Source organism: Vulpes lagopus, chromosome 1 (genome assembly GCF_018345385.1).
Source record: "Vulpes lagopus strain Blue_001 chromosome 1, ASM1834538v1, whole genome shotgun sequence".
NCBI lineage: Eukaryota > Metazoa > Chordata > Mammalia > Carnivora > Canidae > Vulpes > Vulpes lagopus.
The window spans coordinates 97846688-97870009 of record NC_054824.1 but is presented as its reverse complement, the minus strand read 5'-3'; the positions used below and the strand labels follow the sequence as shown (position 1 = coordinate 97870009).

Sequence of the window (23322 nt, the reverse complement as noted above, 5' to 3'; positions counted from 1 at the left end):
ATCCCTTAGTGTCTAAAACCTGATTTTCATCTGCTGAACAGGGGATAATACCTGCCTTTTCTATCACACAGGGCCACTATAGGATCAAGTGAGTGGCTGATAATTAAATTATTTAACCATGTAAAACACCTCGTGGGCTAAAATGACATTATTGTTATGATTACTGCCATCATAAAAAGACTCCTCAGGGTGAGAAGCACGGTCCTGCTGTTCTTTCGTGTGTAGCCTCCAATGACGTACTGTCTCTGTCAAACAGATTAGACAGAAATACCTTGAACTTCTGTCAGATTTGAGCCCCAGATAGCTCTGAGGCTATAAAGCAGATTTTGTTCTGATGTCTTCCTTAGAGACTTCCTGTCTGACCCAATTCTGAAGAACCAAAGAGTATCAGTTATGTGAACCTTTTTTGCTTAACATCTGTAGTTTGGAATAGAAATGTCAGCATCCTTCAAAAAAGTCTCAGGTATTTCTACTAAAATGTATATATCTACTAAAATGTATATATCAACCTTATTTGATGCCAAATTGGTCTCTGGAATTGTCTCCATTCCTTGCAGACACTAAAAAACCCTTTTTCAAAGTAGAGAGGAAAGTTCTCTGGTCCTTAACTTTTCTTAAGATTTTATTTATTCATTTGACAAAGAGAGAGATTGAGAGAGAGAGAGGAAAAAAAAAACACAAGCAAGAGGAGCAGCAGGCAGAGGGAGAGAGAGAAGCAGGCTCCCCACTGAGCAAGGAGCCGGATGCAAAGCTCTATCCCAGGACTCTGGGATCATGACCTGAGCTGAAGGCAGATGCTTAACCAACAGAGCTTCCCAGGTGCCCCTCTGGTCCTTAACTTTTAATAAGAAATGAGGATCAAAATACTTACTATGGTAAAAGGAATGCATAATATACAGGTTCAGATCACTAGTCACCAACCCCTCTGTGAAGATCCCAGCACTCAGGGAATGTAAAAACCATGTTTTGGGGCAGCCCAGGTGGCTCAGCGGTTTAGTGCCGCCTTCAGCCCACGGCCTGATCCTGGAGTCCCGGGATCGAGTCCCACGTCCGACTCCCCGCATGGAGCCTGCTTCTCCCTCTGCCTGTGTCTCTGCCTCTCTGCCTCTCTCTCTCTCTCTCTCTCTCTTTCTCTCTCTCTCAAATAAATAAATAAATAAATAAATAAATAAATAAATAAATAAAATCTTAAAAAAAAAACAGGTTTGCCTTATTCACTGCTGTATCCCCAGTAACCCCGGCACATAGTAGGCACGCAGTAAGACCTGGCACATAGTCGACACTCTAAAACATTTGGTGAATAACTGAACAAACGAGCAAACAAATTAAACCCTTTACTATGAAAATATTTCCCCTAATTGTAATGAAACAATATTCTGTGCTCAGCATGAATGGTCATTTAATGCTGATGGCCACTAGTTCTAAGGAGAATAAAAGGAACTAACATTTTTTTTCTTTAAAGTTTTTTTTTTTAATACAACATACTGCAGAGGTGAGGCATATATTTCAGTGATAATGAAAATTTTGCTTTATGATAAGACAATAATATGGACTCTGTTCTGAAGAAGGAACTATAGGCCTTTTACTTTTGTTTTTTCCCATCCTTAAACCTGCCCAGTTCTTGGCAAGTTGCAATATCAGTCCCCTGCAATACTACTCTATCAAATACAGCATCAGTTTGAAAACAATAAAATGTTTCCATCTCCAGTGACAGTGTCACCTAAGACCAGTTCTTGGCTAACAAATTATTTGATTCAATAGCAGTTTAAGCAAAAAAGATCATTACACATGGACAGAAGCTAGACTTTGAAAAATTGCACTACCTTTGCTAGTAAGAGTACTTTCTTTGCCCCAGAATTTTTATAGCACAATTTTGCATTGGTTATTTTAAGAACCCAAACCCTATATTCTTTTGAGAAATTATTTGGAAAATTCTGATCAGAGTAATGGGTCTTAATGGTCCAACATCTTTGTTTTTAAAGAAGTGGAAATAGCCCATGAAAATGATTGCTGCCCTTAGAAATATTCAATAGCAAGCAGCTCTTAAAGTGTTTATGCTGATTTTTAATTAAGCATAATTGGAGTTTCATGATAATGTTAACTGATAACAGTGGAGATATATTTACTTGGAATATTTGTTGTCAAGGGATAGAAGATTGGTATTTGGTAAATGCCATCATAGAAAAAGCATTTTTAATAGCTAGAGGAACATTGTCATAAATTGAAAGAATTCTCTCCAGTAACGCACTACCCTATGTCCTACTTTATACAAACCTAATACACAGATGGAATATGGTTAAGTGTTATCAAGCAATATTTGTATTGCACTTCTTGCAATCTTCCCGAGATTTGTGCAGATACTCGAAATACATGTGATCATCATTTGCCATTAAGAGAAAAGGAATACTTGACTATGTTACAAGCATTTTAGCTGAACATGTGTCAGTGCTGAATGGGGATCCTATATCCAAAATTATACTCACACCCTAAATTCCCATAGAACAAGTACAGTGAGCAGAACTTTCTCGGGGATCATTTGGCAACAGTCTGGCATCATTTCCCATTGACAGTGAGAAGCGCCCAGAGATAATCCAGTCTTTGGATTGATAGATATTTCCCAAGATCCTCTATAATCCCTACCTCAAAAATATCCTTCTGTTCTCTGGCCCCCATCATCCAAAAAAAAAAAAAAAAAATGTGAACAAAAGTAAAGGGAAAAAAAAAATCCAGTTGCCATGTGAAGATGCTGGTTTCTTCTATCTTTCCATGAAAAGAGAATTCCCCCTCTTCAATCCAGTATACTTCTCCATTTTCCTCACATTTTAATATGAGTTCAAAATTGTGTATTGATCATTCACAGCAGCTTACAAAAGCAAGCTGTCACAGGAAAAGGAAAAAGCTGTAAAAGGAAAGTCATTTGCCTAAACCTATTTTTTTAACTTTTGACCATTTGTCTTATTGTTAGAGGATAACAATTTCAAATTTCATGTTGATTTTTTTCTCATGCCTACCATTTTAGTAAAACTCACCTGTCAAGACACTTCCTCTATTTTGCAAATGTCTGTTATTCAAATTAGCCTGAAAGTCAATCATCTGTCGTAAGCTCTTAATCGTACCTGAGATTTACTACATTCCCGTGTATGATACCCAGAAGATCCTGCTCCCGCATGTTGGAAAATATAGAAACATCCCCCTAAAGTCTCTTCTGAGCAGTAATAGGGACACTTACCGTACTGTGCAGGAGGCACCTTTGCTTGATTACGCCCAGTAGCTCTCTCTTCTCATCCCCACCAAAATCCAATAGTGGAATCCAGAAACCAACAACAGTGTTTTCTTCTTTTCTTTTTTGACACTCTTTCAGTTTTTGTTTTGTGGGCTTCAAAGCCACGGAGAGTTTGCAACCAGAGGCCACTGACAGTTCTGCAAAGGAGAGGCAGTGGGGAGCCCAATACTGACTGGGCCCAAACACTAAATATAACCCTCTTCCCTCGCCGGGCAGTGTCCTTCATACTCTGAAGACAGGCAACCTTGCCGAATCCTTCACCCTACTGCTTGCCAGTCTCCACAGAAGAAAGGGTCTAACTGAAGTGGGCTGCAGGATGAGGCGACCCAAAAACCGAGAGCCATCTGCCCAGAACAGACAAGTAGAGGCAGGTATAGGCTCTGTGAGTGTGTCTGTGTGTATGTGTGTATGTGTTTGCATGCCTGTGCCCAGCAGCTGCTCTTGAGATTAGAAGACACCACCCATTGGCAGGCAGCTCTGAAACACCCTCTTGGGTAATTTCAAGTTCATATTGCACATCTTGTCTGAGAGAAGAAACCTCCCAGGAAGGACAACCTGGGTCCCTTTCTTTGCCTTGTCACTGCCCCGAATATACTGTGAACCGTAATCAGCAGTGCCAGCATCTTAGAAATAAGTGCCCATATGGACATTAAATTGTACCTCATTTTGTACCCTGCAACCATGAACTGATGCAAACCTTGTTTGAGATTTAAGTAATAAGGGCATGACCTCTTCTTGACAGTTGTAACCCAAGGCACTGTAGAGATTTTCTATTATTAACGCCATGTTGAACTTTAACTTGAATGCCTGCCTGTTCCATTCAGTGTCATTTGAGATGTGAGTACAAAGTGCTGAGGAAGCTCTAGAGCAACATCCAAATGTAGGATATTATTTATTACTATTATTATTATTAATCAAGTTTTACATTATTCACATGTTCAGAGAAATCTCATACCTTACATTGCTAAAACTTGAAGAATCCAATTTTCTCTAAATAGTATTACTTGTTCCTATTGGAAGGATGGGGGCAGGAAGAAGGAGCTTATTCATTTGTTCATAAGTATGTGTTGTATCACCAATTAGGTATCAGGTCCTCTACCTGATAAGCCCACCACCATCCAGGCATTGAATCTGCACATTATTAATCTTCACAGCATCTCTCTAAGTAAGTCCTATATTGTTGATCAAATGAAAAGACCAAAGCTGAAAATATTTAAGTAACTTCCCCCAGAATCTCATGGATGGTAATATCAGATTGGAAATTGAGAATTAGATTTGAGTTACTCCATAACCCATACTCTTTATTTTTAACTTTAACATTGAAATCATTTCAAACTTAACAGAAAAGATAATAGAATAAATAATTCACATATACTTTCACCCACGTTTTCCAGTTCTTAACATTTTACCACATTTGCTTTCTTCCTCTCCTCCTTCCTTTGCCCTCTCCCTCTGCCTCTCCCTTCCATGTGTTTATATGTGTGTATATAGTTTTTCCAAATCAATTCATATACTTTAGTGTGATTATTCTAAAAGGCAAGTACAGTCTTCTTTTTTTCTTTTATTGACATGTAATTTACATATAACAATTGACATATATTGACATATATTAGTTTCAGGTATAGAGCATAATGATTTGAGTTCACACATAATAGCCACAGTGTAACAGTCAAATTCAGTAAACTAACACTGTTATAATATTACCTTCTAACCCATAGTTTCCGTTCAGCTCTTCACTAAATGTCTCATTAATATCCTTCATAGGGAAAAAAATTTATTTTTTCTTTTGGGCAGGGTTATCTGTTGCATTTAGTTGTCATGATTCTGCTTCAATCTCAAACAGTTCTTTGGTCTTTCCTTGTGTTTTTGTCTTTTGACAATTTGAAGAGTATGTTTTGAAAAATGTTCCTCAGTTTAGGTGTGTGTGATGTTTTCTCATTATAAGACTTGAGTTTATGCATTTTTTGGCAGGTATACCACAGAAGCAATGCTATTTTCTTATAAGCATATCACAAGACACATAAATAGACACACCATGTCCATACCATTTGGTTAAGGTGGTGTCTGCCAGATATCTTTACTATAAATTATACATTTTCTGTTTGTAATAAATATTTTTCAGGAAGATACTTTGAGAATATGTAAATATATTGCTCCTAACTAAACTTTCTGTTATAAGGAAGAACTTTCCCTTCCCCACCTATTTTTGTATTCATTTATATCAGTGTGCACTTACAGATTTCTGTTTTATTCAATGAGTTATAATCCATTAATATCACTTTTTTGATAACAAAATGATCTCAGATTTGGTCAGTGGGAGATCCTTCAAGCTGGCTCTTGTGTTCTTTTGACAAGTCCTCGTTATTTTCCAAGTGCTTTCTTACTTTCTGGCACAAGAAAATGCACCATATGCATCTTGTACTTTCTCTACCCAGTCCCAGAATTAGCCTTATCTTTAAGGAAATCTGGGTCCATTATGGAAAACAGTATATAGAAACCGAGCTCTGGGCATTGGATGTGCCCATTGGACTAGAAGTGCCCATTGTTTCTAGGCCCTCTCAGCCAATAGAGGTAGGAAATAGACATGCACGCATACACCTATCACCATATCTATTGTGTACTCCTTCCCCCTGTCTGTCCCCCCCTTTCTATATTAAATACTAGGAGATCACATTGATAGCCTCAGCTCCGGTCTGACGCAGGGGTATTCTATCTTTTATTCTTCTCATGTTTATAACTTTCCACATTTACAACCAGGGATAGCCTGGCTTCTATTGTCCTAAACCATTTACTTACTTGTTCATTGCCGCTGTGTGTAACCAGTCTTCCAACCCTGCTGCCTGCTTCCTCAGACCTTCCAGTCTTTTTAGCCCCATCAACCCTAATCTCTCAAGGAAATGGGAGAAAAAGGATTTTTTTTTTAAATAAAAGGAAAGGAGGAAGGTAAGAATCCCATGCTCTTTCTGTACCTTGAAGCATCTGTATTTTCATGATCATCATGCTATCTGTGTGAAGATGTCACAGAAACAAGTAAAGTTTATACCTGCTGAGGGAAGAGTTCAATTATTTATTCACTTAGTTATTTTTGTGCCTACTATGTGTCAGGCACATTGTTAAAGATGGATATGGTCCTTGCCTTTCTGAATGTATAATTCTAGTGGATTATTTTCATCATAGTTATTTATTAGTAACATTTTGTGGCAATGCTGTGTTAAGCACTTTATTTATGTTACTTAATTTTAATTCATATGGCATTCCTATGGGAAGAATAATGGATTTTTTCCTCACCTTACATATGAAGGAACTGAGGTTTTGAAAGATTTAGTAAACTTTCTAAGACCCATAAGCTATTTAGTGGGAGATTTGGAATTTGAATTTAGATTGGTCTGACTCCAGAGCCCCAGCTCTAGACACTTGAAAACCAAACCAGTAAGGTAGAATTATCCATCATGATAGGAATTATACATCCGGAAGGAATTATGATTTACCAGATCTTGAATGCAAACCCTCCCATAGAGCTATGTTGTCCAATACTTTAGCCACAAGCCACATGTGGCTATTAAGTACAAGACATGTGGCTAATGTGAATATAGATATACTGGGATTGTGATATACATAATTTCAAAGACTTATAAAAAATAATATAAAATATCTCAATTATTTTTATGTTGATTACATGTTGAAATGTCAATACTGGCTATTAAAAAAAAAGAGGATACATTAAAATTATTTTTATTTTATTTCACAATAACCAAAAGGTAAAAACAACTCAAATATTCATCAAGAGATGAATAGATGAGTAAAATGTAATATATATATATATATATGTATATATATATACTAGAATATTATTCAGCCCTAAAAAGGAATAGAAGCCTGACACATGGATGAACCTTGAAGACATGTGAAGTGAAATAAGCCAGTCACAAAAGTACAAGTACTATATGATTTCACTTAGATGAGGTACCTAGAATAGTGAAATTCATAGAGACTGAACATAGAATAGAGTTTAAAAAGGCCAGAGAAGGGGAGAAAAGGGAGTTATTTGTATCATGGGTGCAGAGTTTCTATTTGGTGTGATAGAAAAATTCTGTAGATGAGCAGTGCTGATTGTTGCACACCATTGTGAATGTACTTAATGCCACTGAACTGTATACTCAAAAATGGTTAAGATGGTTTAAATTTCTCAATTTAAAAAAAAATGGTTAAGATGGCAAATTTTATGTTATATGTATTTTACCACAAATTTTTTAAAAATTATTTTTATCATTTCTTTTTACTTTTTAAATGCAGCTACTAGAAAATGTAACAGTGCATATATGGTTTGTATTATACCACTGTTAGACATCATTACTATAGTATCATTTATGAATACATAAATGTACAGTATTTATCAAACTTTCCCTTTTCACATCCATACTTAAGATTCTAACACACCATAATGGGCCTAAATTAGACTTTACCTTCTGTTCTCTCAGTTTTAAAAGAGTTAAAGAAGGATGCTTTTCACTTAAAATTTATATTGGCAGCATAGACCTTTGAAAATAAGTAACTTTATGAAATAGTAGCCATTTGTTGTTTTAATAATTCTTAATATTCTATTTGCACAGTATCCACTGAGCATCTATTCCCACACTAACACAATTGTCTCTGCCTGTGTGTATGCTAAAATATAATTATTGTAAATTCCATCTCTATTAAAGTCTCCTTGGGTCCATGAAATTTGTATTATTAGTTTGTCAATTAAATTTCAAAAATTGAGCCCCCAAGTCAGACACCCTATCCCCTTCCTGTAGCTCTCCTGTCACAGTGTTTACCGAAAATGGGTATCTGCATAGGGAAGAAATAGAAGAGTGTTCTGGGCGCTCTATCCAAACAGAGAACTAAAGAAGCTGTGAGTAGATCTATACATAAGCAGAACAAGCTCTCTAAAGATGTCATATTCCCACCTATTCATGGGTGACGTAGGAACTAAGTATAGAAGGAAAATATCAAGAAAAAAAATATTCCTAATCTCTTAATGGTCACTTCCTCATTAACTCTGACCTTCAGTTTCCTTCTCTGTGAAGGTGTTGCACTGAAAAAGATGATATCTTCATGCTATTTTAGTACTAACATTCTGTGAGTCTTTTAACTGACACTTGCAAGTGATTAAGGAGCCCTAACCCTATAGTTTTCTGGAGTCTTCTTAGCAATTATTACTATTGATATCTTCAAGGTCTTGAGAGAGATATAAAGTACTCGTTCTCAAAAATATGGTGAGGTTTAAACTGATTTGCTTATTCATTTTTTTCTGTTTGTTTCTATGAATTGTGAAAAGAAATGTGGGGTTCTCCTTAGCAGAGCTGGATCAAAGGACAATATTCCCTGGGGATACCTCACTTTTTCTTCACTCAGAATCCAGGGCCCATCTTCTTCACTGTCCTCTCCCCGTCCCAGTAGATTTTGTCCTTCCATGGTGCTCCCAGGGCTTAAAGGCACCTTACCCTCAGTCCACATTATTATAATTGCCAACATATTTGTCTCCCCCTTGCTAGACTAGGTATTCCTAGAGTGCAGCTTGCACCTTTCAGCATAGTAGCCCCCACCCCTCATATACAGTCAGTGCACAATAAGCATATATTGGATGGAGGAAACATCACCAAACACCTTGACCAAGTGGATGAAGGGAAGAAGCAGCTTGAGAATAAAGCAGCATTAGGACAGCATCTTAGTAAGCTGAATAGTAAAGAAATAAGAAAAGCACACATATTAAAACATTTTTAAATTCCAGGACTTTAAATTTTTTTCCTAACAAACATTTTACCATCAGTAAAATTGGTGAATTTAAATTTCAACATATTATCCTTTCCTTTATGTCCCCTAAGGCTGGAATTAATTATTTACATGTAAAAATGAAAGGTCTGGATAATTGAACAATAGAAAAATATTTTCAAGTAAACAAGTCTAATTAGGGAAACCTGGTATAATGAAGGGTTCCCTCCACTTCCTTTGAAATCCACTTGAGGACAATATTTTGGAATTACACATATTTTAGGGTTTCACATTTTTCTAAAGTGAAATTCATATTAATAAGTTAACTTTAAAAAAAGAAAGATGAGGAAAACATGTTCTTGAGTTCTGAATCTTGTTGTTGCAAATAATTTGTACTCTTCGGTTTCCAGGGGCTATTTCTTCATATACTTTACAAATGCCAAATACCAGGTGGCAGCTGTTTTAGCTCTAAGGCATTCCTCAAGTGTCCTGTTTTCGTGTCATTATGTAATGCTTTTCTCTTCGCATGGCTGTCATCACTCAGTGGCCTTGTCGAGGTATATCACTGCATAGCTCTCTTCACTTTTGCATCTATATTCATTTTCCAAATGGGCACTGGTTCTCTGAAAACTAGAGGAAAAGAAGAGAAGAAATAATTCTGACAACATCTCAAATTGGACCAACGTTTTCTCCTTGGTTAGAAAGTTCCTTTGTGAACAGGAAAATATATGAGTTGAAGCTTTTCTCTCTTCTCAACCCTTCTTTTCTTTAAAAATGTTATTTCATCCTAGTCTCCTTTTCCTTACTGACTGCACATCTTATAGATATGTTGTATCAGCAGAGAACTTGTTTCATTTTTTTTAAGATTTTTTTTTTTTATTTGAGAGAGAGAAAGAGCATGAACAGGGGGAGGAGGGGCATGGCTTCCCACTAAGCAGGGAGCCTGATGTGGGGCTCCATCCCAGGACTTGAGCCAAAGTCAGACACTTAACAGACTGAACCACCCAGGCACCCCTAGAACTTGTTTTTCAGCTCAAATTTTGCTTTCGTAACTGTTGTGTCTGATAGCTAAAGGGCAGCTGTATACACCCATAAGCACAATTTTCAGTTCATTACAAGAGATATTTCCTGAGTGCCCATAATACACTGTGCATGATGCTAGGTCTTGGTACTATAAAGATGAAACAAAATGCTGCTCTGTTTCTGTCCTTCAAATACTCACAGTCTAATAGGAGAGGCACATGTCAAAATTCCAATTTTTTTAAAATTATTTATTTGAGAGAGAGAGTGAAAGAGCACAAATAGGGGGAGGGGCAGAAAGAGAAGGAGAAGCAGGCTCCCCTGCTGAGCTGGGAGCTCCATGCAGAGCTCAATTCCAAGACCCTGAGACGCAAGCCGAAGGCAGACACCCAAAAGGCTGAGCCACCCAGGAGCCCCTCAAAGTTCTAATTTTAATGGGCTGAGCAGTATAACGGGGGGCTTAACATAATGCTGAGTCTTCCTAAGCTGGAGGTCAAGGAGGTACACAGGGTGAAGGGGGGAGGTGGGGCTATTTGGACTGGAACCTTGGGGGAGGAGTAGTTGGTTTCTGCCAGGGGAAGGGTAAGAGCGCAGGCATCCCGGGGAGGGGACATGATGTGAGCACAAGCATGCTGACAGGAAAGCACATGATGGGTTCAGCAATGGCAAGTGGCTCCCATGCCTGGAGCACAGGGGTATGGTGTCCAGTTCTATACTGTGGAAAGTAGAATATGTATTTGAGCCAAAATGTTAAGGGCCTCGGATTCTTCGATGCTAGATATTATAACTACCCTGTGGACAGTGAGGAGCCACCCATGACATTTTAGCAGAAAAATTGTAGACAGGAAGGTATAGTAGGAAATCCACAGGATTTGGAACCAGAGGCCTTTTTCTGGGACCCTGGAATGTTTCACCTGAAAAGGAACTCAGAGCTCATCTAATTTTAGCCGCTTGTTCTACTCATGAAAATTGTGTGACTCAGCTTTAAATTTCACACCACTTGGTGCCCTCTACTTGACAGAAAGCCTTAGAGAAGCCTCTGTGCCAACAGCTTCCCTAAAGTCATCCCAAAAGATGTTCCTCCCTGGGTTTAAGCAAGGTTATTCCCCCTGTGCCCTGAGGGGACCGTGAGTGTCACCTCTGTGCACTTTTACTGATAAGGGTGCTAGGACCTCAGAGCCAGCCTAGAGGAGGGAATGAGAGATAGGGGAGGCTGCTGTAGCCTGGGGACCAGTGGCATACATGGCAATGGGGTATTTCTACATGGCAGAGAGAATCTGGGCAGGTAGCTGCAACACGATTCCAAGTGAGCTGCCTGGGTTGAGGTCGGGTCCCACGCAGCAATTATGGAATGAGGAGCAGAAGACATGGAAAGATGAGAATTTTGCTAAGGAATCTGAACCCCAAATAAACTAGGTGCTGAACAGAGGTACAGTCCTAGCAGAGAAGTCTAATACACTGAGGAAACCAGGGGGAAAAGTTGATCCTAAGAGTTGAGCAGATCAGGAGGTGATTGGAGAAAGGCTGCTGTTCATCCAGCAGGCAAGTACCCAGAGAGCCCTCCAGAGAGCATCTCTAGGCAGGAAAACATTTCTAGGCATCTTTTTCTGGTGTGGCCAGGCTCCTGGTAGCTCATCAGACTTGGTTCTCAAAGAACCAGGCAGGACACAGTCTAAAGACTTGAGATCTTCCCTTTTAGCCCCTGGGCAGGGTTGGGAAAGCAGGGCCTAGCACCCAAGTTTCCAGGCAATGCCATGGTTTGGCATCCCAGGCCAGAGCCAAATGGCAGGGAGACAAGGGTGTCCTGCTGGGGCCGGCTTCACAATAGCTTCCCAGGAATACGTTGTAGTATTCATTCTCCGTCTTGGGGGCTTGATGTTAAGGTTCTTTTGTAATTTTGCTTAAAAAGCACCATACTACATATATAATAGCAACTCTGCTTTCAACCACAAATATCTTTAAATGAGAAAGGGCTAAAAAAAAAAGAGAGAGAGAGAGAGAGAAAGGGCTAACCTCCCCCCCCCCCCATTTAAAATGCATTGTGTGCCAAACCGTGTGTTTTAAAACAGTCATTGTGAAGCTTTCTAATTGTAGCCATAAGTTAGTTCTCCGTTCTCTCAGCCTCTCAAGTTCAGTCAGGGTGGTCCTGGTTAAAATGAATACATGAAAAACCTCTAGCAGAAATCCAAGATTTACAATAATAGTATTTATGATAGTAAAATCACAAAATAAAAAGATGTTCCTCTTACGTTGTTTTTTTTTTTTTTAATTTACGATTTGCGATTGTAATCATTCATTTACTCAACAATTATTTCTTGTGTGTCTGCTATGTCCAACCACTATCCTGAGTGCTAGGAATATGATTTTTTTTTTTTTTTTCTTGGAATATGATATTTTAAAAGCAGATGTTATTGGCTCCTGCCATCTCGGAATTTAAAGTATCTGGATCTATTCATAAAATAAAAATAAGTTGTTATTTTTATTTATTTATTTTAAATTTTTTAATCAAATACTAAATTTATTTAAGTCTATTTATCAAATAAAGAGAAGTTAATAAACCAGATAGTTACAACTTGAGCTAGTGCTATGGTAGGACGTAAGAGAAAATCAGGACAAAGAATGAAGAGGAAAGGGAGGGCCTACTTTATATGTGAGAGGAGACCTCTGACAAGTTGATATTTAAGCTGAGACCTAAGTAATGGAAAGGAGTTAGACCAGAAGTAGTAGTCTAGGTATGAGAACAGTAAGTGTAAAGGCTCTGAGGGAAGAAAGGAATTAGTATGTTCTAGGAACCACGGGATGTCAACTGTGGCTTGGGAATTGTGGGAGACTGTAGGGGTAAGTGCAGGACCTGGGGTGGGGGGGGTACTTGTGGTAGGGAGTATAGGTGTTAGTATTAATGCAAACTGCTGTGGATTTCTAAGATGGAGGATTACATAATCCTATTTACATCTTTAAAAGATCTTTCTGGCTCTCATGTGGCAAGTGGAGGGAGTCAGAGTGGTTACCAGGGGCAAGGTCATCCCTGGGTGATGACCAGGAATTCATGGACTCTAGACAACTTGTCATTACTTTTTCTTCAGTGCTTTCCCCCTACATGCCCGAATCATTTCTTTGCCTGGTGGCTAGTAGAGGAAAAGATACCAGAAGCACTGCCTTTCCTCAGAAGCAAACAGTCACGTGAGCCATTCCGGTAGGAATGCCCTGCTCCTAACACTTTTTTGTTGGAATCCTACATGTCATTTTCACTTTGCAAGTTTGTGAAACTTATGCCATTTGACCACTGTTCTTGAGCTGTGTTCCTGGTGCACAGAAAGGATTCAGTAAATGTTTGCTAAATTGACTTGACTTAGATTCCCAGTGGAGTGAATAGAGAGGGAGAATTAGAAAGGCCAAAAGGATCCTCTACTTCCTCCCTGAAAATGATATGTATCAGTGGGCTACGATGGCTCTTAAACAGTATTTTCAGTTTATGGTAGATATAGGTCAGGGATGACTACAGTTATTCTCTGCTAAAATAAAAGGTGCTGTGTATATGCAAAAAAGTTTTTTTTAAGTGCATCTGGTTAGAGTTTAATGTGGCTGAAAAAAATCACTATTTCTTTAATGTTTCAGTTACTCAAATATGACTAAAAATGTGCTTTGGAGATTTTCCAAAATAAAAACTCTTGAGGTGAGAGAAATTCCAGCCCCAACAATAACTTGAAAATTGGAGGTTGGAATAGTAACTGTTTTTTCAACTGTCTTAACTCTGTCACCAACACTATGATGATTTGATTACATGTGACAAGTCTGGTTTCTGGCCATTAAACTGCACACTTCAGCTACAGGCACCAGTCTTTCCCTTCTTTTCTTTCAACCATGTATCAATCTGGAGGAAGAAATAAGAATGACGGGGAAAGAGGTTGGGGAGCTCGGGCCTTCCCAATGACCCGCAGGTCACAACTGGTGCTGTTGACCCTGACCTGCTCAGCAGCCCCTTGTAATCAAAGGCTTGCAGCAAACTAGTCATAGGGTGTTTCTCTCCCTGTCCTCACAGTCCTCAGCACCCAGTCGTGTTATTCGGGTGCCATTTGCTTACTTGACCATCAGGGACATCCCAGAAGGGGAAAAACATCCCCAAATAGCAAAGGGCCACCTGGGAGCCAGGTGAGAAGGGAAGGGACAATAGTCTTAGTGATGTCATGGATATAACTCTCTCGGTACAGTGCCTGGCACAGAGCGGAGTCACCCAATGTATGGTGATGGCAGCTGCTGCCACTGTTACTTCTGTTCTTGATGGCGGTGATTTATAAATTGATTAGATGTGTATGAGTCTTAGACTGTCAGATACCAGCTTTCAGCCTCACCTCTTTCCACTCTGTTCCTCACCCTTCCCAGCCCTTCAGGCACTGCTTGACAATCCCTTTAAGTAAGAGCTGTTGTCTTAATTTGCTCCTGTATTTTAGTCATCCCTGTTCATGGTACTGTTATTCCAACATCTCCCATCTGGTAATTGGTGTTCCTTCTTATAGCCACTGTGAATGCCTTTATCTGGGAGGAGATAAATCTTCAGAAGTCCAAAGGCACCTACCTCTGTGTGTCACTCTAGCCACATAGTTCATGCCCTGGCTTCTTCCTCTTCCTCATACAAAGGGTAATTTTGTTAACCATCTCACCTAAGGGCTTCTCAGAACATAACTCAGTTAATTTCTTCAATCATCTTTTGCACTTTGCTAAAGAGCTCTGTGATCTCAGGTGCCTCATTTTGCTGGAAAGGGAGGGACATGGCACATCTGATCCCTCACTTAGGCAGGAAATAACCATTTCAATTAGGGGCCTGGGAAACGCATCTCTTTGCAAAAGGAATTGCTATTTCTCTGGCAGTTGGCTTCCTTCCTTCTGCCCCCAAGCCCACCCTTGAAAGTCATGGCTAGGCATCTCTGTCAATGAAATAAATATTATAATGGGTCCAGTAATTAGCAGGCAGGATTATGTTTGGGCTGTAACCTGACTCTAATTGCTGACCTCAGAGAATTAATTTCACATGACATAGCACCTTAGCTGTATGCTAGCTTAGGAGTTTCCACTCTTCTCTCCCTTTCAGCCAGATCACTTTTTCTATTTCTGGGCTTGTTGTGTCGATGAGTCAGGTGGCCCCAGACTCTTCCTGTGGATGAAAGGGGTACTCCTGACTTGGCTGTATTTTCTGAGTATATAAATTATAAAAAAGGAAAAACTCTGGCATAAAAGTAAGGGAACCTGGAGGGTTGAGTAAGGAAAGTATAAAATAGCCAATATAAATAAACCCTGGCCCTGGGCCTGCATGCAACAAGATGTACAGCACAGAAAATGACATTCAGAAATAATGCTTTTCTGTATTAAAAGTCATTATAAGGAATGTAAGATATAAAAGATCATGCTAATATTTGCCACCAAGTCCTTATCATGAAGTTGAACCAATTTATAAAGTAAGGCAAAACATCTCTATGAAGACGTGTCTTTCCGTATCATAGTAGGTGAGGTTTTGTCTCTTCCCCTGGAACATTGTGGAAAAAGTCACCATGCTCGCCTCCATGGGTCCTGAAACTGTTTCAACAGCAAATAAGTTCTTCACTGAGGTCTCCTGCTTTGATTTCTGTAAAAAAAGTTCAGAGAAATGACGTACTTTTCATGTTCTTTAAAACATGACATGGTAGGTTCTCTTGTATACCACAAAAACAGCATGAAAACCAAAATCGCCTTTTAAGGCCTCGTTCAAAGCTGGCAGATTATCAAAGAAAATTGCTGCGCGTTATGACTTCATTGATATTATTAAGAGCCAAAAATGGTTGTACTTCTCCTGAGTAATTGATTGTTCTGTTGTTACTGTTTTAGCCCATGGCTATTCTGAATATGTGACAAGGTTTCCTTTTTCTCATTGGCTCATAGAAACTTAGAATCATATTTGTGCCCAGTCCATAGCAAATATATAGGTCATTATGACATCTTTATTGTAACTTAGATTATATTTTTCTCGTATTTGCTCCCACTTCTAATTTATAGTGCCTTATTTTTCTGTAACCTTGTAAGCTGCCTTAAACCTTTTCTAGAATAAAGTGGCCCACAGTGGACTAGTTATATTTTAAAACTGAAAGACGTTGAGCAGAGCAAGAGAGAGGTTAACCAAGGTAAAAAAAAAGCAGCAGGCAAACTATACAAATGTCAGCAGCTTAAACCTCAGCTTCTTCATCTGTAAAATACAGACCTCCAGCATTTTTGAGGGGCTCAAAATTATCAAATGTGAACATACTTTATAGATTGCAGAGCTCTGTGCAGCTTTGTTGTGATTATTTTAAAGCCATTATTAAGGAGATTATGTAGTACCAAGCTCTCGACCCAATCTTCATTTCCATCCAGTAAAAGGACCTTCCCCAGGAAGTGTCTTTCTGAGAGCAGAGCCCAGGTGCTTCAGAGAGTGTTCTCGGGGGTCTCCTCCAATAAAGGACCATAATCCTCAGAGCAACACAGAAGCAATAGCCTCTCTTCAATGATGAGCCTGACAGGGTTCTGTTCCTGGGCCATTCCAGGGACCAGGAAACCTTGATCAAGACCTGGAAAATATCTGGTCAGCAAATCCTATTTACCTTAATGTTTCAGCATCCTTTGAGATGGTTGATGTGAGCATCTACAGAAAATTCCACAGTGCAGGTCCCTTCACTGCATAAGTGTTCCCTTTTAGATTTGGGGACCCCAAGAGCACCCCATCTCCCGCTTGGAAATGTATAGAATCATCATCTAATTGTTGACCTAATCCCAAAATTAGAACCTCTAGGCAGGGGGAGATTTATGGAATGGAGGGCATGTGGACAGCCCTTGGTGATCACTGCCTAGCCATTCTTATTAACGAGCTTATTAGAAATAGTTCTGCTCTCAAGCAAATTGAGGCAGGAAAGAAAGACTGAGAACCACAGCCCAAATGATCCATTCTTATCAGAGATAAAGTAGATTTTTAAAGTGGTTTCTGGTCAGGCAAAGCTTCCCATAGATTCCACCAGCATCATGATCAAGGCCATAGACCAGGCAGTGCAGTCTTGAGTGTGAGAGAGAGCCCGAGCTATCTGTGTGGAAATGCTTGCTCCCCTGCATAGTGGCGGAAGGTCCTGGGCCAGACCCTGCACCTTGCCAAATTTTGGCTCTGAAAAATGGAGATTATGAGGTTTACGTTACACTGTACACATAAAGTGCAGAGCACTGGGCCCTGGGAGGTAGGAGAGGGAAGGAATGATCTTTACAACCTGGGCCCAGCCCTCCTTTCAAGCTTCATTTCCCCCAGCATACCTATGTGCACCCACAAGGACTTCCCCCGGCCCTCTCATGTCTGTGACTTGGACATGCTATTCTAGAACACTCTTTCTTTCCTGGTTTGTGCATTGAACTCCTACTCTTTCTTCAGCATTCAGATGAGATTCACTTCTGAATGCCTTTCCTGATAGACACCAACAGATCCTTGCACTAACAGGATGTAGGGTTCTGTCCTCTTTGTCCCCCTACTGCTGCATACTCTGTGTTGCATTTTCATTGTTTATATAAGATTTATTATTGGGTATTATGTTTATTTCATTTAAAAAAGACAAAGAAATTCCAATTTATCTTAAAAATAAAATGATAGCATATGGTAGAGAAGCTGTTAACATTTTTTTATAATTTTAAACACCATTAGAAATTGTATGTTGTGAAAGACAAGCCAAGATAGCTAAATGTATATTTTTTATTGAGGTATAATTTACACTTACTGAAGTACTCAGATCTTAAACGTACTATTCAATCAGTTTTGACCAAGACCTAGCACATTTCAGTCACATCTGAAAATTCCCCAAGGGCCCTTTCCAGTCAGCCCCTCCCACCCCATCCTGCCGCACAGTAGCACACTGATAGGATTTCTCTCGTTCTGTGCTACTGTTGCCTACTCTAGAAGCTCATAGAAATGGAATCATACAGGATGTACTTTGTCATATCCTGCTTCTTTCATTCAGTAATGCTTTTGGGACTCATCAACATTGTTGGCATGTATCAGTAGCCCATCTTTAATTGTTTAGTAGTATTTCATCATACAAATACACCAAAACTTATTTAACTGTTTTCTACTGATGGCATCTATCACATTGTGGACTTTTTATTTTAATTTTTAAATTAGACAGTAAAATTAGCCTTTTTTTTTCTTTTGGCATGCAAGTCTATGAATTTTAACACACACACAGACTTCTGTGACCACCACCAAAATCAGTAAGCAGACAGTTCCATCACCGTAGAAAACTCCCTACTGCTATTTCTTTATAGTCCCACTTCCCCCAAACCCCAAGTCCCTCATGACTCTATACTTGTTCTCCATCACTAGAGCATCACATTGCATTTTACTTGTTTATATATATATCTGTTGTTCTCACTGTATGGTCAGCTCATTAGAGTAAAGACCATCTCTTATTCATCTTGTCTCCTCGAGGCTTAGCACAGTACCTGGTGCATACCAGATGCTTATTAAATACTTGAAGGATGAATGATTTAATGTCCATATAACCACATAATGAATCCTTTCATAATTCTTAGGAGGGAAAGAGAAACAGAAAGCTGAAGGAAGCCAACGTTAACTTTGTTCTAAGAAATCTTAGGCCTTTTTTTTTTCCAGAGAAATAGTGATTTTTATGATTGCAAGAAATTCTAAAGAGTGCTGTCTGGTGATTGCCACTTGAGAGAATACTTTGAGTCACACAAATTAAGTAAGCTCCCATAAAAGGAATTCAGCAAATGTTTAATTATACTAAAAATATTACTGCTGGTAAGTTTGAACATGGAAATTAAAAAGGGAAAAGTAAAGCATGCTTCTTTGTCTATTACCTATTTCTATATTCCAGAAGTCTAAAACTCTCCCCCAGAGTCTCTAATATATTTTCCAGGTATTCTTAACTTTATAAGGATCCTCTACACTATATTTAGAGAAATTCAATATTCACACTGTTACTTTTGACTGAGGTTTCAGTTGCCATGTTTTTCCCTAAACCAGTGTCATCTTTATCTAAAATTTGTTTTACTAAAGCCATTAATATTGCAAGTGATACTTGGTTCTTGTAGCTAGTGCCTTCCCTAGAGTATATTTAGTTCTTTTCAGCTTCAACTTTTTCTTTTTTTTCCCTTCAGTGTTTATTGGTGTTTCCTTTTTCATTAATCATAATACTGAAATGGCTCTCTACATATCCTTTTTATCCTCTTAATTTCACCCACCAGGACATTATCTCTTACAAATTGAGCCCTTTGCCAGTTTCATGTCACATTTCTTTGAGCAAATAAATGTTCTCCATATGCTTAGCATATACTCCTGAGTCCTGTAGCCTATTACCCCTTTTAAAACAGAAATGGGGAAACAGCTGTTTCTCAATTCCTATAAAGTATGTCCTGTTTTATAGATCATGCTGAGCAGCTCTGTTTTGATGTCTGCAATATTACTTGGTCCTTGAAATTGTGAATTTCCTGGACCTGAATTTTCCCTCTCACATTTGGGAAAGAGAGATTGATTCTACTAGTTGTTCCGTTATGTTATACAGGCATGGGGTCTTCAATGTCATTTATTTTGGTAGCTACTAAAGTCTCACGTGGAAGAAATGCCTTCTTCCTTATAGCACAACAAAATTTTGAACTCTTAAGATTGATATTGTGAAGTCATCTCATTCAGTGTTTCAGCAGCTATAGATTAAATATATTTGCAGATTGTGTGCTACATGCAGAGCAAATAAGGATGAAAGGACACCTTGCTCTCAGGTAGCCCACAGTCCAGTAGAGACAACGGATGCAACATAATGATTGTTCTAATCAAGGGATATCTAACCTCTTCCCTAAATGAAGAGTTAGCAAACTATGGCCTGAGATGGCTGCCTGTTTTTATATTAAACTTTTTTTAAAAGATTTTATTTATTTATTTGAGAGACAGAGAATGAGAGAGAGAGAGAGCACAAGTAGGGGGAAAGAAGAAAGGAAGAGGGAGATGCAGACTCCCTACTGAACAGGGAGCCCGATGTGGGGCTCAATTCCAGAACCCTGAGATGATGACTTGAGCTGAAGGCAGATGCTTAACCAACTGAGCTATCCAGACACCCCTATATATAAAGTTTTTTTGTAACATAACCATGCCTATTCATTTACGTATTTTCAAGGGATACTTTCATTCGAGTTGTAATTCTGACAGAGATCATATGGCCCACAAGCCTAAAGTATTAACTACCTTGTTCTCTAATAAAAAAAAAAATTGCCAATTCCTGGCTTAGAAGAAGGAACATTAAGAAGTATATGTCAGCAAAGAATAGGGTAATGGAGAACACCTTGGAGGATGCCAGCATTTTAGGGGTTAGGTACAAGAAAAGAGTCCATGAAGTGATGGTTGAGAACCAAACCATATCATACCAGAAAACAATGGAAGAGTGTTGGAAAGTTGAGGGTTGACATCAGTGTCAAATGCCCCAGCACAATCAAGTAAAATGATGATTATTATGACCATTTCCTGAGAGTTTATTTGTGTGCCAGACTGTGTGCTAAGCAGTTTACATTCATTATGTCAGGATTCCATGTAACAACCCTGTAAGGTAACCCTATACTATCCCCATTTTATAGATGAGGAAATTTAGGCATAGAATGAGAAGTAACTTTTCCAAGGCCACACAACTTTAAATAGAAGAAGTGGGGTTCCAGTCCAGGGACTGTAATTTAATCCCTCTGCCATATCCAATTTGACAATTAGGAAATCATTGGTGTCCGTAGCAAGAATAATTTCAGTGCCATGATGTAGGTGGAAGATAGCCTATAGAAGACTCACAGGCAGATCAATGGATGGATTGATGCAATAGATGGTAGAGTCTAGCATGTGTATGATTTGTGTTATGATTAAATGAAAGTACTATAACAATACAGTGAGGAAAGGAAGAATCATTCAGGAAGATGTTAAGACAATTGATCAAATATTTGAAAAGGTACTAAGTTAGAGCTTCATTTTATATCATACAACAAAAATCTACTTCATAGGATTAAAGTTAAATGTTTAAAAAAAAAGATTAAGCTGTAAAAAAAAAAGATTAGATGAAAATATCTACTTTGCGTGGGGAGAACTTTTCAAAGCATAATTGCTTTGAAAAATATATATTTGATCTCCTTATAATTTAAGACCTCTGTAGATCAAAAATAATTTTAAAAATTAAAAGATAAGATGGATCTGGAATCTTGATTAAGATGGTAGAGTAGGAGGATCCTGACCTCACTTCCTTCCATGTACACACCAAGGTTCCAACTATATATAGAGTCACCCTCTGAGAACAACCTGAAAACAAGTAGAATAGCTCTTCCACAGCTAAAAATATAAAGAAAAAATCACACTGAGAAGGATAGGAGTGGCAGTGACAGTCTGGTCAGGACCCACACCTCTGACATGGTGAGTCAAAAGCTGGAGGTGTATCATAGGAATGATGGAGGTTCTCCCTGAGGAGCAAAGGGTTCAAGCCCCCTACATGGGGTACCCTGCCTCCCTGAGGACTTGAACTGAAAAGAGGAGCCCCCATAATATCTGGTTTTGAAAATAAATGGGTCTTAACTCTGGCAGAACTGGAAGTCTATAGGAAGGGTCTGTGCACAAATGCACTCAATCCAAGACCCAGCACAGAGGCAGCAATTTGATAGGTGCCTGGGACATAAAGGAAGGAGTTTTGTTGGCTAATACTAGAGTGTGTCAGAGGAGCAAGGATTGGTAGGAACTTATCTCTGGGAACAAAAATCCTGGCAGGCACCATTTTTCTTGCCCTTTTTCTGCCTAGACAGCCTGACACTGTCAGACACTCATTCTGACACCCTCCATTTACCTTGCTAGCACTACTTGCCTTGTCCTGACATTCCCCTGCAGACTGCCCCATTCAACCCACCTACTCTAGCAGGTGCCCCTCCAAAGCAGCTCTTGCCCCACCACACTCAGCAGTGGAATTGGCCAGGACTGGCACCCTGCCAAAGAAGTTCCAACACCACCCACCAAGCCTCTGGGCGCCCTCAGCAAAGACTGGCATCCCCACAAAGTGGCTTGTGCCCAGGAGGGCCAGTCCCAGCCACCGGTGTGCCCACAGCAGTTGTGGCCTAGACACAATAAGAGGGCACACACAGCACACATGAGAAACCCCTAGAGTGCTTGGTTTTGGTGACCAGGGTGATGGGGAATGGATCGTGCTTCTAGGCCCCACAGGACACTCTCTGCATAAGGCCACTCTTTCAAGACCAAGAGGTGTAGCTGATCAACCTAATACATAGAAACAAACAGGCAAAATGAGGAAACAAAGGAATATGTTCCAAACAAAAGAACAAGATAAAACCTCAGGAAAAAAAAAAAAAACTAAATGAAACAGAGATAAGCAATCTACATGATAAAGAGTTCAAAGTAATGGTCATAAACATTCTCAGTGAACTCAGGAAAAGAATTGATGGGCATGGTGAGAACTTCAACAAAGAGATAGAAAATATAAAAAAGAAATAAGAGCTGAAAACTACAATAACTGAACTGAAAATACATCAGAGGGAAACAATAGCAGATTAAAGAATGCAGAAGAATGGATCACTGATCTGGAAGAGGGTAGTGGAAATTGTCCAAGCTGAACATCAAAAAGAAAAAGAATTTTTTAACTGAGGATATTTTAAGAGACCTTTGAGACAACATCAAACATACTAACATTCACATGATAGGAGTCCTCGAAAGAGAAGAGAGAAAGGGGAAGAAAACATATTTGAAGAAAACAAATGAAAAATTCCCTAACCTGGGGAAGGAAGCAGACACCCAGGTCCAAGAATTACAGAGCCTCAAATAAGATGAACTGAAAGAGGTTCATGCTAAGGCAAATATTAAAATGCCAAAAATTAAAGGTAGGAAGAGAATCTTAAAAATAATAGGAAAGCAACTAGTTACATACAAGGGAATACTCATAAGGCTATCAGCTAATTTTTCAGCAGAAACTTTGCAGGACAGAAAGGGGTGGCATGACTTTCTCAAAGTGCTGAAAGGGAAAAACCTAGAGCCAAGAATACTGTACCTGGTAAGGTTATCATTCAGAATTGAAGGAGAGATAACGTTTCCCATCAAATAAAAGTTAAAGGAGTTCATCAGCACTAAACTGGCTTTATAAGAAATGTTAAAGGAACTTCTTTAAGTGGAAAAGAAGGCCATAACTAGAAATAGAAAAATTATGAAAGGAAAAAATCTTGCTGGTAAAAGCAAACGTGTAGTAAAGGTAGTG

At 39.0% G+C, this 23322-nt stretch overlaps 2 protein-coding genes across 5 annotated transcripts in view; one reads left to right on the top strand and one right to left on the bottom strand.

Moving 5' to 3' along the window:
- FILIP1L (filamin A interacting protein 1 like) overlaps positions 1-3348 on the bottom strand; it is a 290885-nt gene extending 287537 nt beyond the window's left edge. For both annotated transcript variants that reach the window (XM_041759725.1, XM_041759734.1), the window contains exon 1: positions 3230-3348. The gene's annotated coding sequence lies outside the window, so the exon portion shown is untranslated. The remainder of the gene's footprint in view (positions 1-3229) is intronic.
- CMSS1 (cms1 ribosomal small subunit homolog) overlaps positions 1-23322 on the top strand; it is a 370781-nt gene that overhangs the window by 294268 nt on the left and 53191 nt on the right. Inside the window, exon 1 of one of the 3 annotated variants that reach the window (XM_041759789.1) lies at positions 3565-3654. The exons of the other annotated variants lie outside the window; for them this stretch is intronic. Coding sequence (XP_041615723.1) covers positions 3600-3654 — 55 coding nt within the window. The 5' untranslated portion in view covers positions 3565-3599. Of the gene's footprint in view, positions 1-3564; positions 3655-23322 lie in introns of those variants that run through there. 3 annotated transcript variants of the gene reach the window in all.